Source organism: Camelus ferus, chromosome 23 (genome assembly GCF_009834535.1).
Source record: "Camelus ferus isolate YT-003-E chromosome 23, BCGSAC_Cfer_1.0, whole genome shotgun sequence".
NCBI classification, from domain to species: Eukaryota; Metazoa; Chordata; class Mammalia; order Artiodactyla; family Camelidae; genus Camelus; species Camelus ferus.
Genome location: NC_045718.1, coordinates 27,555,459 through 27,570,735, shown reverse-complemented (window position 1 = coordinate 27,570,735; position 15,277 = coordinate 27,555,459). Strand labels below are relative to the sequence as shown.

The 15,277-nt window shown below is 38.6% G+C and overlaps 1 protein-coding gene across 2 annotated transcripts in view; it reads right to left on the bottom strand.

The window, feature by feature from the left end:
• EFCAB2 (EF-hand calcium binding domain 2) overlaps nucleotides 1-6,690 on the bottom strand; it is a 71,839-nt gene extending 65,149 nt beyond the window's left edge. The window contains exon 1 of one of the 2 annotated variants that reach the window (XM_032466559.1): nucleotides 6,533-6,690. In XM_032466559.1, coding sequence (XP_032322450.1) covers nucleotides 6,533-6,563 — 31 coding nt within the window. In that variant the 5' untranslated portion in view covers nucleotides 6,564-6,690. The remainder of the gene's footprint in view (nucleotides 1-6,532) is intronic. The other variant, XM_032466560.1, reaches the window with a different exon arrangement.
• Nucleotides 6,691-15,277: the final 8,587 nt, after the last annotated feature.

Here is a 15,277-nt window from a genome sequence, read left to right as displayed (position 1 = left end):
AGAAAACAAAAAGAAGAGAAAAAAAAAAAAGACCTACAAAAGATTGCTTTGGCTGTTCGGGGTCTTTTGTGGTTCCTTGTGAATTCTGGAATTGCTTGTTCTAGTTCTGTGAGGAATGTCGTGGGCATTTTCACGGGGGTGGCATTGGATCTGCGGATTGCTTTGGGTGGTGTAGCCATTCTGATAGTGTTGATTCTTCCAATCTGAAAGCACAAGAAATCTTTCCACTTCTTTGTGTCATTTCAATTTTCAGAGTATAGGTAACCTCCTTGCTTAGGTTTATTTCTGGGTATTTTGTTGTTTTTGATGTGATGGAAATGTTTATGCCAGTTATAAAATTCTGGTTTTTGAAGTGAAAAAAAAAAAGTGAACGAAGGGCCACAAATGGCAAAATATCCTTCTTCATGAGTGAGTTGTATTCCATTATACATACAAATATGCTGCATCTTCATTATCTATTCAACTATTGATATGCACTTGGGATGCTTCCGTATCTTGGCAATTATAAATAATGTTACTGTTAATAGCAGGGTGTATGTATCTTTTTGAATTCTTATTTTGTGGTTGGCTTTATTCCTTTGATAATTATGTAAGTTTAAGAAACAAAAGCTCTAAACCTTCTTAGAAACAATGAACAGTACATATATGTAAATTAAAAAATAATATGTGCAGTAAAAAAAAGAAATGAGCTATCAAGCCATGAAAGACATGGAAGAAACTTAAAAGACATATTACCAAATGAAAGAAGCCAGTCTGAAAAGGCTACAAACTGTATGATTCCAACCAAATGACATTCTGGAAAAGGTACAGCTAGAGAAAAAAATAAAAAGATCATGGTTTCCAGGGGTTTGGGGAGAAGGAGAGAGGGAGGGATGAATAGATGGAGCACAAGGGATTTTTCAGGCAATGAAATTATTCTGTATGATGCTATAGTAGTGGCTACATGTCATTATGCATTTGTGAAAACCCATAGAACGTACAACATCAAGATTGAACCCTAATGTAAACTATGAACTTTGGTTGATAATAATGTGTCCATGTTGGTTCATTAACTGTACCAAATATACCACACTGATGAGGGAAGTTGAGGATAGGGGAGTATATATGTATGGGTGGGGAGGGCTACGTGCGAACCTCTCTGTATATTCTGCTCAATTCTGCTGTGAACCTGAAACTGCTCTAAAAAACTAAGTCTATTAATTTTTAAAAGTGCAGTAAAATAGACATAACAAAAAAATTAACCATCTTAATCATTTTTAAGTATATAATTCAGTATTAAGTACATTCAGACTGTTGTGCAACCAAATCTCCAGAATTTTTATCTTGCAAAACTGAAACACTATACCCATTAAACCACCACCTCCCTTTTCTCCTTCCCCTGGCAACCACCATTCTACTTTCTGTTCTTGATTCTGACTCCACTAAGTACCTCACAAAAGTGAAATCGTACAGTACTTGTCTCTTTGTGACTAGATAAGCTTACTTAGAATGTCCTCAAAGTTCATCCATGTGGTGCATATGCCAGAATGTCTCTATTTAAGGCTGAATAATATCTAATTTCATGTAAATACCACATTTTGCTTATCTATTCATCCATTGATATGAACACTTGAGTTGCTTCCACCTTTTGGCTGTTGTGAATAATACTGCTATGAACATAGGTGTACAAATACCTGTCTGAGCTCCTGCTTTCAATTATTTTGGATATATCCCCAGATGTGGGATAGATCATATGGTAATGCAATTTCTAATTTTTTGAGGAACCACTGTACTATTTTCCATAGCAGCTGCACCATTTTACATTCCCAGTTAAATGTTCACAAGGGGTTCAATTCCTCCACATCCTTACCAATATATTATTATGTTTTTAACAGTAGCCATCCTAATGGGTGAAATGGTATCCCATTGTCCATTTGATTTTTTTTATTATGAATTTTCTTGAAAATTTTTTATAGATTAGTACAAAGATAAATTTCAGTCCAGTTTTTCTCCAAACTTATTAATTCTGAATTTGAGGAAGCAAATTAGGTTTCAATGAGTTCGTTTTCTTCTTCAGTTGGTCTCCACCTGGATGTTTATCAATCTAAAATAGGGAGAAAACTCATTAAATGGCCTCCAAAGTACACATGAATGTATGGTGTGTAATCAATAATCGGTAAGACTTTAAGTTTTTCTTAACCCTTGGATTCCATGTTATGCATATACAACAGCGACTAATTCCCTAGAATGTACCAAACATTTTCCTTCTTACCTATTCAGCATTCCTTTAATGCCAGACACTGTGGTGAGTGATGAGGATATAAGAATGAGTAAGAAGACACTGTATTACAACATTATGAAACAGATATAATTACTCCCACTTTACATTTGAGGAACCTGAAGATCCTTAGGTTTAGCATCTTGACTAAGATCAGACAGAGCTTGAGGAAGTTGTATCTTACTCCAAAGCTCATATTTTCTACTATTCTATACTATACTCTGTACTATCAACAGTTTTAAAAAGTAATATTCACCTGTAATTTCTATTTTTCACGTTAGATTTCCAAATGTTGGGTTTTGAGAAGAATGGCACAATATAGGGAAACAAACAAACAAGCAAACAAAAAACTTGTAAAACTTCCATCTAGGAGTTGATAAACTGAATTGGAATCACTTTATCAGGCACTATTATCAAAGCATGCAAAGTAAAAGGGAAAATTTTAATGTAAACAAAAATAGTAAATCCTGGAGATAACTTTGTGAGAGTCTGAGGCTTATTTAAAAAACTGACATACCTTTCAAGGCTCACTAGCCTGCCAAAAATTAGAATGTTATTCCTAAGCAGTTTATTTCCTAGACATGATTTTAGTTACAAGTAGAAGATCCTTCCAGTCCTATATAAAATTCTTTAGAGACAGAAAAATTAAAATAAGATTTAAAGACTCAAAGAATCAACAACTTCATTGATTCTCCATCTAAACAAAACCAAACAGAGGCAAAGAAAGAAAAAAACAATGCTCTGGCTGAGGAAACTTTCAGAGAAATGACAGAATTCAAAAAAAAATTTTTTCCTATCCCATTTCAAACATTCTTTCAGTAAAACAAAAAAAATTAAGTAGTTTTTATAAATCAATTTGACTCTAAAAATTAAATTCTTTTTTAGCTAACATAACATTTCTTAATCTCAGAAAAAAGATAAATTATACTATATTAAGGAACCAAAATGCTACAAATAAGCATGATTTCAATGTACATAATCTTACAGAAAAATTTTATAAATAGAGCAAAATAGTCCCTGTCATAGATTTAGTTTATGTTTCTTTTTAATCTTTCTTTTTTTAGGGAGGTGGGGTAGGGGAGAAGGAGGTAATTAGGTTTGTCTGTTGGTTGGTTTGGTTGTTTGTTTTAGAGGAAGTACTGGGGATTGAACCCAGGACCTTGTGCACGTGCTCTAGCACTTTGAGCTATACCCTCCCCCTAGTTTAGCTTTCTTACCAATATTCTCACCACTTGTATCAAAATTATCCCTAATTGTTGAAGACGAGCTGGATATGATGGCTACCCAGAAACTTAATCCTCCTTTACAACTTAAAAAAAAAACAAGATTAAAGATGAACAACTTAAAACATATGTATGTTTCCACAAAGGATTGTTATTTTCTAAAGACATACCAACAAGTACCTTGGCTCTCAAAAAATGTTTGCTGAGCCAGATGACATAGAAGCGTATAGCTTACCTGAAAGGAAGAAAAAAATCCCTATAAATAGTTGTATGTGTTTTTAGGTGTAGACTTTTGAGGAAACAGCAAGTAATGTTTAATGGTTAAAATATAAACATCTTTAATTAATTCAAATGACCCGAATACAATATTTATTGAGTTCCTACCATGTGCTGGGCACTCTGGGAGATACTGAGTATAAAGAAATGATCCATACCTTAGAGTTTATAAGGTAACGGATATATACTTCAAAACTATCCTTTTGCACAATTTCATGATCATCAAGCAACTGTATGTCCTCCCCAAAAGTTTAATACACATAAAATATTACATTGCGGGGGTTAGCTTTCTGGTCAATGTATCAACATACCCATTTTTAAATTAATAAATCATCATTCAGGTTTGCACATCACTTTTCATGAGTTTAGTTAGCTTGAATGAATCCCCAAAGCTTGAGTAATCACCTGATTAACTGGTTAGATGTTATTTCTGAAACTTTAGAGCTGAGAATCAAATATAGGAGTAGAATATGTGTATACAAAGATGATTACCAATTGAGTCTCTAGTTTATCTTCAAACAACATACATTTATTTCATCATGCCCTTCAAACTGCAAATATAGTTAACTCATAAAACTGCTGTAAAGAGTAAATATGATATTCCAGGGGAGAGGGTATAGCACAGTGGTAGAGTGGCACGAGGTCCTGGGTTCAATCACCAGTAACTTCATTATAAACAAACAAACAAACAAATAAATAAATAAGCCTCATTCTCCCCTACCAAAATTAAATAGAAACTGCCACTTTAAAAAAAATAAATATATTCCATATAACATTGCTTCTCAAACTTTAATATGCATGTGGATATATTACCTGTAGATATGCTTAAATGCAGACTCTGATTCAGTAGGTCAGGGGCAAGGACTGCGATTCTTCCTTTCCTATAAGTTCCCAGTGATGCCCAGACTGCTGCCCACAGCAGGGTACCAGGAGGGGATGTAACACACCTGGCACAGCTGCTGGCACACAGGCTGCTTATCCTAGCTGACTATTCCCTCCCATTTGTGGATGTCTTATTATCTTTCCTGATCTCACCTTTCTTGAATGAAATAAATGATGGTTTTTCAATCTTTGTATCCTCTTAAGTTCTAACCTAATCAGAATGCATTCCATGATAGGCATTAAACACATGTCAACTGAATGAATGACATTCAGCTTTTAAGTCCACTCTTCTATGGTTATAGACAGAACTGCTTCTTCCTTTGAATTAATTTAGAAAAGTATTTTTGAAAACTGAGAAACCAGAAAAGATTTCTATTTTTTTAAGTAAAGAAGAAAACTGTATTTGCGACATAATCCAGTGCATTTTGTTTCTCAGGCCAATCTAATACAATTTTTTAAAAATCCATAATAACTTGTTAATTTATTTGCTAATGAGTCTTCCATTTTTTGCAAATACAAATTTAATGTTTTAAAACTAACATTAAAAAGTAATCATTTTCTTAGAATGTATCTTGTATTTTTTAACAGCACAATAAAATCATAAGGACACCTTAAGTCCCTGACTTTTTAGACTAACGGTACCATAAAAAAAAAAATCAAATAGTGTTACTGCTATCAGCAAGTAGGTCTCTGGCACAGTTTCATGTTTCTGCGCTTTTTTTCTGTGATCACCATGACAAGTGACTAAGTATCTTAGGGCTGGCTTCTACATTTGTATTACTTGTTAATCTGATTACATTTTGTTCCACGCTGAGAAAAATGTTGATACGGTGTTTTAAACACTCAAGAAAAGGACAAAGGTAGAGTATTATTGTCATTTCTAAGATGTTTGCCTCAAAAAAGTTACGTGGCTTTTTTGATGTTTTTGTGAAGAGTTTGCCAATTACCAAAATAAACAGACTATTATTTTTTGAGTAACTAACGGGATGGTAAGCAAGAATCGGGTTTTTAAGCAATAAACTAAGACAACCTAACGGTCTTGCAAATAAACATGGGATAACCGGGTTTTCGCTTCCCAACATGAAGCACACCAATCCCCCAAGTCTGGCGACCCCGCCGCCTCGCGGCACAGACCCGCCCCTGCCCGCAGCGACCGCGCGCGCCGGGGCCGCCGCGGAGGCCGGGCGGGCGCACGGGGATCTACGCATTTCCTCTGGAGTTTGCTTTTTCGTCTTTATTGAAGTTGTGTTTTGTTTTTTGTTGTTTAAGACCAGACACCAGGCGGGTGGCGCCCCGAGCAGGCACTTCGGCGCCTGAGGCGCGGATGGAGCGGAGGTGACCTCGAGACCGTGCTCCCACGTCCCCACTAAGGCGGCAAAATGGTGGCAGTGAACTAGAGCCGGCCAGGCCGGGCGGGGTTTCGGCGCGGCCAGGTTGGAGCCCGCCAGACTCTGACGGCCGGATCTGTCCTCACCCAGGCCGCCTCGGGGGCCCACAGCCTGGGCAGCTGCCGGCGTGGCGCCCGCGGCAACGAGACCCCGGGCGAGGGCTTGGAGGCGGCGTCCCCGCGACCGTGAACAAGGGCGCCATTATTGCCGTCCCCTACCGGCGCCGCGGCCGCAACACGCGCTGGAAGCGAGGCTCGAGGCTCGGAAGGAGGGACGAGGAAGAAGGGAGGGATGAGGGACGGCCGGGAGAGGCAGGGAGGGGGAGGCGGGCGGGGCGGGGCGAGGCGGCGCCGGGATCCGGGGAGGGGGCCTCCCCTGCAGGGCGGGCGGAGGGCCGCGGCTCAGTCTGCCCGCTCCCTGCGGGTGGGGCTCCAGCGGTAGGGTGACCCACCCCGCCCGGAGCTTCCCCGGGCGGCCCGGGGTCATGGTCCCGCGGCGCCTCTTACCTGTGCTTTCCCTGTCTCTCTCGTCCGCCATCTTGTTGCGGGGCCGTCGCAGGGGAGATCCCTGTCGTTAGGCTAGGTGGCAGCGTCCTAGCCTCCTCCAGCCCCGCGGCGAGTCGGGCCTGGAGGATGGGTGGCTCCGAGTCCCGACGGAAGAAGACCCTTGGGCGTGGTGGGGGTGGGGGTCTCGGAACGCGCGCCCTCCCCCTTCCCGCCACGACCCTCTGGCGCCCGGGAGACCGGAAGCGCGACCCCTGCACCGCGTCCGCGGCTTCAGCCTATTCCCTCCAGAACCGAGGCCCGGACTCTCGTTTTTCTGGCGTGGAGGAAGTATTTAATAATAATAAGTCCCGAATCTCTGATCCATTTGGGGACATCACGGACACACTGCTCTCCCCCTCCCCTTTTATTTGTAGGATGTGGCGTTGCTCGTTTTTTTTTTTGTTTTTTTTTTTTAACTGCAGATTTGAAGCCGCAGCTGGAGAGCTGGGTGAGGAGCTTGGCTCTCGAAGGGTGACAGAACCAACCCGCAGTCCCGCCTCCTCCCTTTCGCATCCACAGCCAGCGGCAGCCGCGGACGGGCCCGACCCGCCCCACCTCCTGTCCCCGGTTTTCTCCCGTCCAGTGCTGGCCGCCCGCTCCCAGGGACGGCGACTGCGCGGCGGGCGGGAACCGGGCCGGCGCGGGAGGAAACCAGAGCCATTAGACTGTTACTACTGGAGCCGAGGGGTCGCGGTAGAAAAACATGTGTAAAAGGCGCAAACACTGCGTTGTCAAGGTTGCGATTTTGATACAAAATAGAAGGATTTCATAGCAACAAAAACGTGCCCATGTTTTGCTCATTTTTACGTACATGAAAATGTGAAATTTGACATTTCCTCCAGCTGCAGTTACTGAGGGAAAGTTTTAAATCTCGCTTTCTGAAGCTGTGGCATGTTAAGAATTTTTGTCACATTTTAGGGGAAAGGCCACTATTCTAGAATATTTCTTTTAAAAATGATTTTTGAATAAAATGCCTAATGTGATTCAAGCAAATATCTATTTTAAAACGAATCTTAGGTGATTTTTAAAGGCATGTGTGTACTAATTTACTTGATTGTATATAAAAATAATTTATAAACTAAATATTAAGAGGAGTTCAAAATACAAGGTATTTAATGGTTTTATTAACTGAGTCTTTTTGGTCTTTATTCTGGTTCTATAATCTCTTCAGTAAACCCTAAAGGAAACTGACTGATACTCTTCTTTTTTAAAATAAGTATTTTTTCTTTAGAAGATACTTAAGTAATACCGTGATCAGCATTCTCTTTTAAATTGACTATAAACAATTGAATCATCACAAAGTGGCTCACATTAGAAGATAAATACTTATATAAAATGAATACAATCGTGAACAGGAAGTTCTAACTAAATGCCCCAAAATAGAAGAAAGTGATCATTAGCATTCATGCATATTTAAATTTCATAGTCATTGTGGTCTACTTGTTTTTAAGGACCCCTCTTTTCATATAGATGATGAAGGCCTTTGAACTAAATGTGGGAAACCCCAGCTTCAGTCTTCAGGCTTACTACTCACCATGCTGTTTTCATGTGCTATTTTCAGTTTCCTTTTTTTGGAAGTGTTCCCTCCTCTCTCTCTGCCCCAACATTCACCGTCCTCCACACACATTTGTCCCCTCCCTGTTGTCAATGACCTCCTTGAAGGTCACGTACTTCTTGAAGCGTTCCCTGTCAACCTCTTCCTCTGTGGTCTCATACTCATAGGGCCTCTCACCTTGATTTACAGTGACTTTGTTTATTTACATGTTTCCTCCTACCAAATTGTCAGCTCTTGAGTACAGGAAGTGCTTTATTTGTCCATATAGCCCCAGTGCATAGAACACTTTTTCAATTTTTATGTCTGAAAAAAATGTATATTTTAAAAAATTAGGACAGGACTTAGTCTTCTCAGTGACTTGAGAAGCAAAGCTTTTTATTATTTAGACTATTTCAAGCCATATTAATCTCTACTTCTCTGAACTCCTGTAGCATTATTTAAGACAACACTTTCTCTAAATTTGAATGAGTAAAAAAATATTGAATGTATGTTAATTAACCCCTACCCCTAATTAGGTTTGAAGACTGGAGCCTAATACATACAGCTTTTATACACCTACAGTACCTATCGCAAATTAGGGCACACACTAGGGGCTTAATATGTACTTTCAATTGACTAATTAGCTGATTAGACGTAAAAGTATGTAATTATTCTGGAAAACGTTCCACAATGAGAAAAGAGGTTTTCCAGGTGACAAAATAAAACCCACGATGCCAATGAGTAATTATTGTATCAGGCATTACGCTGATATTTGACTGGACTTTCCACTTTTCTTTGGTTTGGGGAATCTGACCTCTGATTAGATTACACTTTCTTTTTAAGTCATATTAGCTTACTTTAAACAATAGCAAACTAACTAGAACCATTTCTTTTTCCTTAGAATATATTTAGTTTATGAACTATAGATTGTGTAGGTTTGTAATATTATTACTAAACTTTGTAACATGATGATGATGCTAAAGAATTCTTTCACTTAGAATCTCAGTGGTTTTTTCAGAAATTTAAGAGTTGGAAAATTATTTTTGATCTCACTCATGAATACTATAAAACCTTTGATCTAAATCAGAAAAGCGTGGGCATAGTTTCAGACAATGACACTTATTTGATTAATTACTCAGTGGGGCCAGTGGGATATGTACAGGTTATGTCCTTTTGCATGTTTGAATTTATAGTGTGTTAAATCTGTTCACACAAGCATCAGTTCTAAGCCCATGAGGGACACAGAAAATATTTCTTCTGCATACAATTGACTCAGTTACTTAAGATGTGGATGAAGTGGAAAGGGTAAGTGGTGTGAAAAATACAAAATGACAGTCAAAAAAAGATCTTCACAGCACCTTCACTTTCCTAGTATGGAGATCACTGAAATCTGCTTTGACTAGGAATAATTAAAAAAAAACAAAAACTGGATTTTCCTCAGCCATTGCCATGTACTGACCTCATGATCCCAGGCAAGACACGTAATCTCTTTAAAACTCAGTTAACTTAGAAAAATAGAAATAGCTATGTCCTAACTCCCTGTCTTAGAGTTTTTGTGAGATTCAATAGATGTAACTTAAAAGCTTTGAGTGGTTTAAAGAACTCGCAAGAAAATCCACTCAAGTGAAATAAATCCCCACTTCCACGTAGGAAGGAGCACTTAGAGGTGAAACCCCAACTTCTTTCCTGAGATTCAGCTTCCTTTTGGAGAGGTTGCTTTTCCAATACTGCAGCTGCACAACAGGAGGTGGTTTGACTCCAGGCTTTACACTGTTTACGACTGGACTGTGCTGCCTGCCCGGCGTGTTCTCGCTTAAAGGATAGAGCTTTATCTCCAGTTTGTGGCCCCTTTCTGGTTTCCACCTTGCCATTTTTAAATCTCACCAAGCATGAGTGGCCTTAAGCATCTCTAGATTCCTTGGGCTCCAGACCCAGGAAAATGAGAGATGAGGAGTTAATTCTCTGGTCTAATTCTAGTTTTCTAATGGAAAATACCTCCATCTTTGGATGATGAACATCAAGAGTGTCCAGCCTTCAAGGAAGACACTACAACCCAAACCTTACCCATAAGTCTTACCCTGTAATCTCAAAAGGAAAACCGTATCAGAATACAAAAGAATAAGGGTATGGTGAGGCTACAGTTATAATAATAAAAATAACTATAAATACTTCGTATACATTATGTTTTTTAATCCTTAAGAGCTAATAGTATCCTGGTTTTACAGATGAAAAAGCTACATCTTCACATGAATGACCTGTTTAAATTCTCAAAGCTAGTGGGTAAGAGCTGGCTAGGAATCTAATTCTGATTCCAGAGCCACTGTGCTAAAATGCTTCTTTATAAATGTAAGATACCATTGTTATATTCTGTTTAGTAACCTGAATATTTAAAGAAGAATGTTTAGGGCAAAAATTCGGGGCAGAATTAGTCACCTTCCTCCTCCACTTTTTTTTTTTTAAACTGCTTCAAAACATCAGCCAAAGTAACTGGCAGAGACTCATAGGGACTTTAAAGGAACCAGACAATGGCATGCATGTTGTCCTTGTCTGGACAAAGTATTAAACTACAGACCTAGCTTTTGAATGGCGGGCAAGGAGGTGAAACCCACTCTTCCACCATGTCCCAGGGGTCTGTCCCCCTTCTTTTCTTTCCTTCCTACCTTCCTGCAGATTGAGGCTTCAGGCCTCTGTGTAATGAAGGAGAATTGTGTTAAATTCTTGGCTCTGGGCAAGAGCATTTCCAATGCCAGAGCTGCTTCGGGCTTTTCAGGGAGACCCAGGGCAGGAAGCTGGGGATGCAGCATTGGGGGCAGCTTGAAAGTAAATCTTACATGAAACCACAACTCTTAGAGCATTTGGGAAAATAACACTCCTGGCCCTCTTTCTCTCAAAAGCACATGTTTCTCTCTCTTTCCCTGAAGACACACATTGACACAAGAAGTCACTGTTTAATTCATTACTTAAGCATTTCCTGTTCTAAAAAACACTTTTCAGGGACACTCATTGCTAAGCAACTTTTGATGGGTCTTTGTTCTTTATTCATTGAAAATCAGACCTGAAAGGGGAAGGGTGGAAACTGACCCAGAGATTCAGTAAATATTTATGATCTCTCATACATCTTCCTCCTTAAGTATGAAAATAAAGGAAAAATGTAGAATTATACAGGGAATTGACTTTGGAATCACTTTTTTAAAATTCCAGCCTCAAAAATAAATCTTTGAAATTAACTTTTATTTCTTCATGTTTCCATTAGGAGATAGTACTGTATAGAAGAATCAAGCAAATAGTTGTAGGAGGTGAATGAACCTGGGATGGAGCCTCAACCCACTGCTCATTAGGTGTATGACTTTGGACATGTTACTTCTCCTGTGTAATCTCAGTTTCCCCATCTGAGGTTACACAGAGATAAGGAGATGCTTGAGCAGTGGGACATGGAAGCACCCCTCCTTCTCCCTTGACTGCTGGCCTTGTGACCATCCAATGACTCTGGGGCCACTAGTGATAGCATTTGGAGCATTTTCTATGTTCCAGGAACTATGCCGAGCATTTTACCTGGACTGTCTCATTTAGTCATCAAAATAGCCCTATCAGAAGGATACTGATAACGGTTCTCTTTTCAAGATGAAGAAAACAAGAGTTAAGATCCCAAAATTGCTTCTCTGAAGGAAAAGTGACTTTTCTGCTGCTGAGCCCCGAAGCCTCTCTGAGGTTCTGCCTTAGAATCTTACTCAAGACTTCTCATATCTTCCCTGTATCAAGCCCCAAGGACTTGACTGCCCTCCTGCCTCTGGGAGGAAGCATCGTCCATCCAATGAGGTGAAGACGGGGAGCTATGAAGGAGGCTAGAGCATCCCAATCTCTTCAGCTCCACCTTTCTTGCTACCCTTGAGTACAATATATGGACATTCGTTTAATTTTAAGGGTTTCACTACTGACCTACGGGGAAAGAAATAGGAAAATAAAATTAACAAATGGGGATATGACAAATATCCTAGAAACAGAAAATTCTTACACACGTGGTCTCTGATTCATAAATTTCTCAACTTGCTCTGAGATAGTAAGAAGGTGTGGCTCTTCCTTCAGCCTGCCATTCTAATACTGACACTGCTATAGTTAATTTTCCTTCCCAGAGTTCACACAGATTAATGATAGTCCATGTGACTCTTAAAGGACCAAGCAAACGAACAAAATAGCCTACGGGATAAATAAATAGACAGTTGTAGATATATGTATATGTGGATTTTTAAATTTCAGATACTGAAAGGTAAATTTGTATTATTATTCTGTATTATAGATAATTCCAATACTGTTTGTAGCTCTAGAATTGAGCAGAAAGTGGCTCAGTGCTGTTCCTCACCTTGACTATGTAGGCCTGGCCTGTGATTATGGACACTTACACTTAATAAAATGCCTGTGTATAGCAATGAGTTGAGACTCCCCACTCTTGTGAATTGGAAGCTAACTCCTTGATAAAGTTCCACATTACCTAGTAACTGCCCTGGAACTACCACCCCATCCCCAAGACAGATCATCACTAAGCAAGACAATACAAACATAAAAGGATTTTTAAATCTTCTGGATTTTGCTGGGGTTTTCTTTATACTTTTTTTTTTCTTTTTCAAGTCAGCTCTGTTTTCAAGAAGGTAAGGGAAGGTGTGAGATTGGAAGTGAATAGTGGTGACAGGAGAGAGAGTTTAGAAAGGAAGTTATTTTTAGGAAAGGCTTGGATGGGAAGGGAAAGTCAATTATACACAGGGATTGGGGGCAGGGCAGCTAAGTGGAGGGAAAGCTGGTTAACTCTGTAAGGGTTTACCTAGTTCTCTGGTCTCTCTTATTTCTTCCTATATGTTCACAATCCTTTCTCATCAGGTAGTAAAAGGAGGGCAGCTACAAACTCCCAGGCGGGAGGCACTATCTTGTTCATTTTAGCCACCTTCTCCATTCTTGGGGGAGAAAGATTCACTCAGAAATCAGAAAATATTCATGAATATTTAATGTCCTGTGTGCAGGACAGTCTGTTAGGCACAGCAGGGAGTACACAAACATGATAGCTGATAACTGCTTTCCATTTGCTGAAATACAATTTAAATTAGCAATTTTGAGGGTTTGGGTTTTTTAGGGGTTTTATTTATTTATTTATTTGTTTGTTTGTTTATTTTGATGGGGGTTTTGGTCATCCAATCTTTTTGTCCCCAGGCTTACTAAATTATTGGCCCACAAAACTGAAATACCCAGCCACCACAGCTACTTTCTCCTTCAAATGATATTCTGCACCCTTACCATAGCCACGGCATACCTAACAATAGTTTGTATCTACAATATATGATCAATTATCAGTTCTCCAGGACACCATGGAAGTGTCGTTTGATTGGATTAATGATGTCTTTTTCCTGATAAAACATAAGTCGTAGGTGATACCTATTTATGAAGAGTAGGAAATTGCAAATTTAAGTAATTTCACTGTGTCTGTTCACTAGGTTGTTTTATTTCAGAGCCTTGAGAGGGTCCCAAGACTTTTGAATTCATAGACCTTTAGCTAAACAGAATATTAACTAGAAATTTAGTACTAACTATGGCTTTTCTCATAGGTGAGTATATATTGTAATCATACAACAATTTTTTTCATAGAAAGAAATATACAAAACCAAGAATGTAATAAAACTTTAAAAATTAATGCCCACAAACACAAAACCCTTCCTGAATGATCCTCCATAACTGTGCCTATACAGAAATAAGGTTTTAAGTGTATCTGTTTTTTTAATGCTCTTCTTTTTAAAATGTGAGTGATGTGAGGGTCCAAAAGACTGTTCATTTTTTACTTTTTTTTTTTTTTAAAAGAATGATCACTTCAACAAAGAACAGCATGATGGCCCTAGAATCCTGAATTTTATGTCTATTTTTCTCTAATGTTATTTATAAATATCTACTGCTGGAATTTCTGTGGAGTATTTATTAGGCTTCAATGCCTCCATTTCTTTAAGATGGGTATAATATTATTACCGCTTGATAATATGCTTTCAAATCTTTAGATAAGAATTATGATCTCTTCCATTAAGTATCACTTACCTGGTAACAACAGGAATATAATTTGAAGACCAAACATGTTAAATAGGATCACTAACTTACCTTGATAATGTTAAAGGCACATTTCCATCTAAGTCTGTTGTACCCTCATCTCTGTCCGACCTTGAGCTCTCCTGGCAATGAATGCTTCTTCATATTCCATAGTAAAACACTACTGTGAAAGTAAAGTGAATGAGAAAGATCTCAGCTAGATATAATCCCAGTTTTAATCAAGACTGACCTCAATACCAGTCTTTGCTGGTGTGTTTTTATCAATAGACTTTGTTTTTTAGAACAGTTTTACATTTTCAGGAAAATTAAGCAAAAAGTAGAGTTTCCATATACCTCTTTTCAGGCCCCTCTACACAGTTTCCCCTATTATTAATGTCTTGCATTAGTGCAATCCTATTCTTTTTAATCTATTACATGTAAATAAGTGAAGACAGCTATTGCTTTGGTGAATAAGAAAATAAGTAGTCTAGTGATCTTAAGCAGTTGGACTCGGTGGCTACTAACAGAAGTTCTTTGGCACCATTTACATACAGACTAAAGTTATTTTATTTGGTAGGAATTCCCATATTTAAATAGCTGCTCAGCTAGTTGGGGGGCACAGTTTGCAACTAAACATGATAAGGAAAGCACTAAACTTGTAACATTAAACTAGAGACTGAGGTTCTGCTCCTGACTTCCTTGGTTGGTGACTTTGGCTGGATCTCATAACATCTGTGAAACTCTGGGTTGGGTTAGTACAGCTAGAAGAAGACCTTCCTGTTCTTTCATTAATTTATTCATCTCTTGTTCCCAAAGTGAGTAGAGGATTATTTTAGGTGGCGCATATATATATATATATATATATATATATATATATATGTATATGTATGTATATGTATATATGTGTGTATATATATATGTATGTATATGTATATATGTGTATATATATATGTATGTATGTATATGTATATACATACACATACACATATATACATGTATTTTTTATTTAGATTGTTCTGTTTTTATTTTAATGTGTACTAAAAAGTCTAGTACCTCGATAATTTCACAAAATCACTGCTTAAGACAAGGTTAGTTTTTAAAATCAGTCAATTTATGTC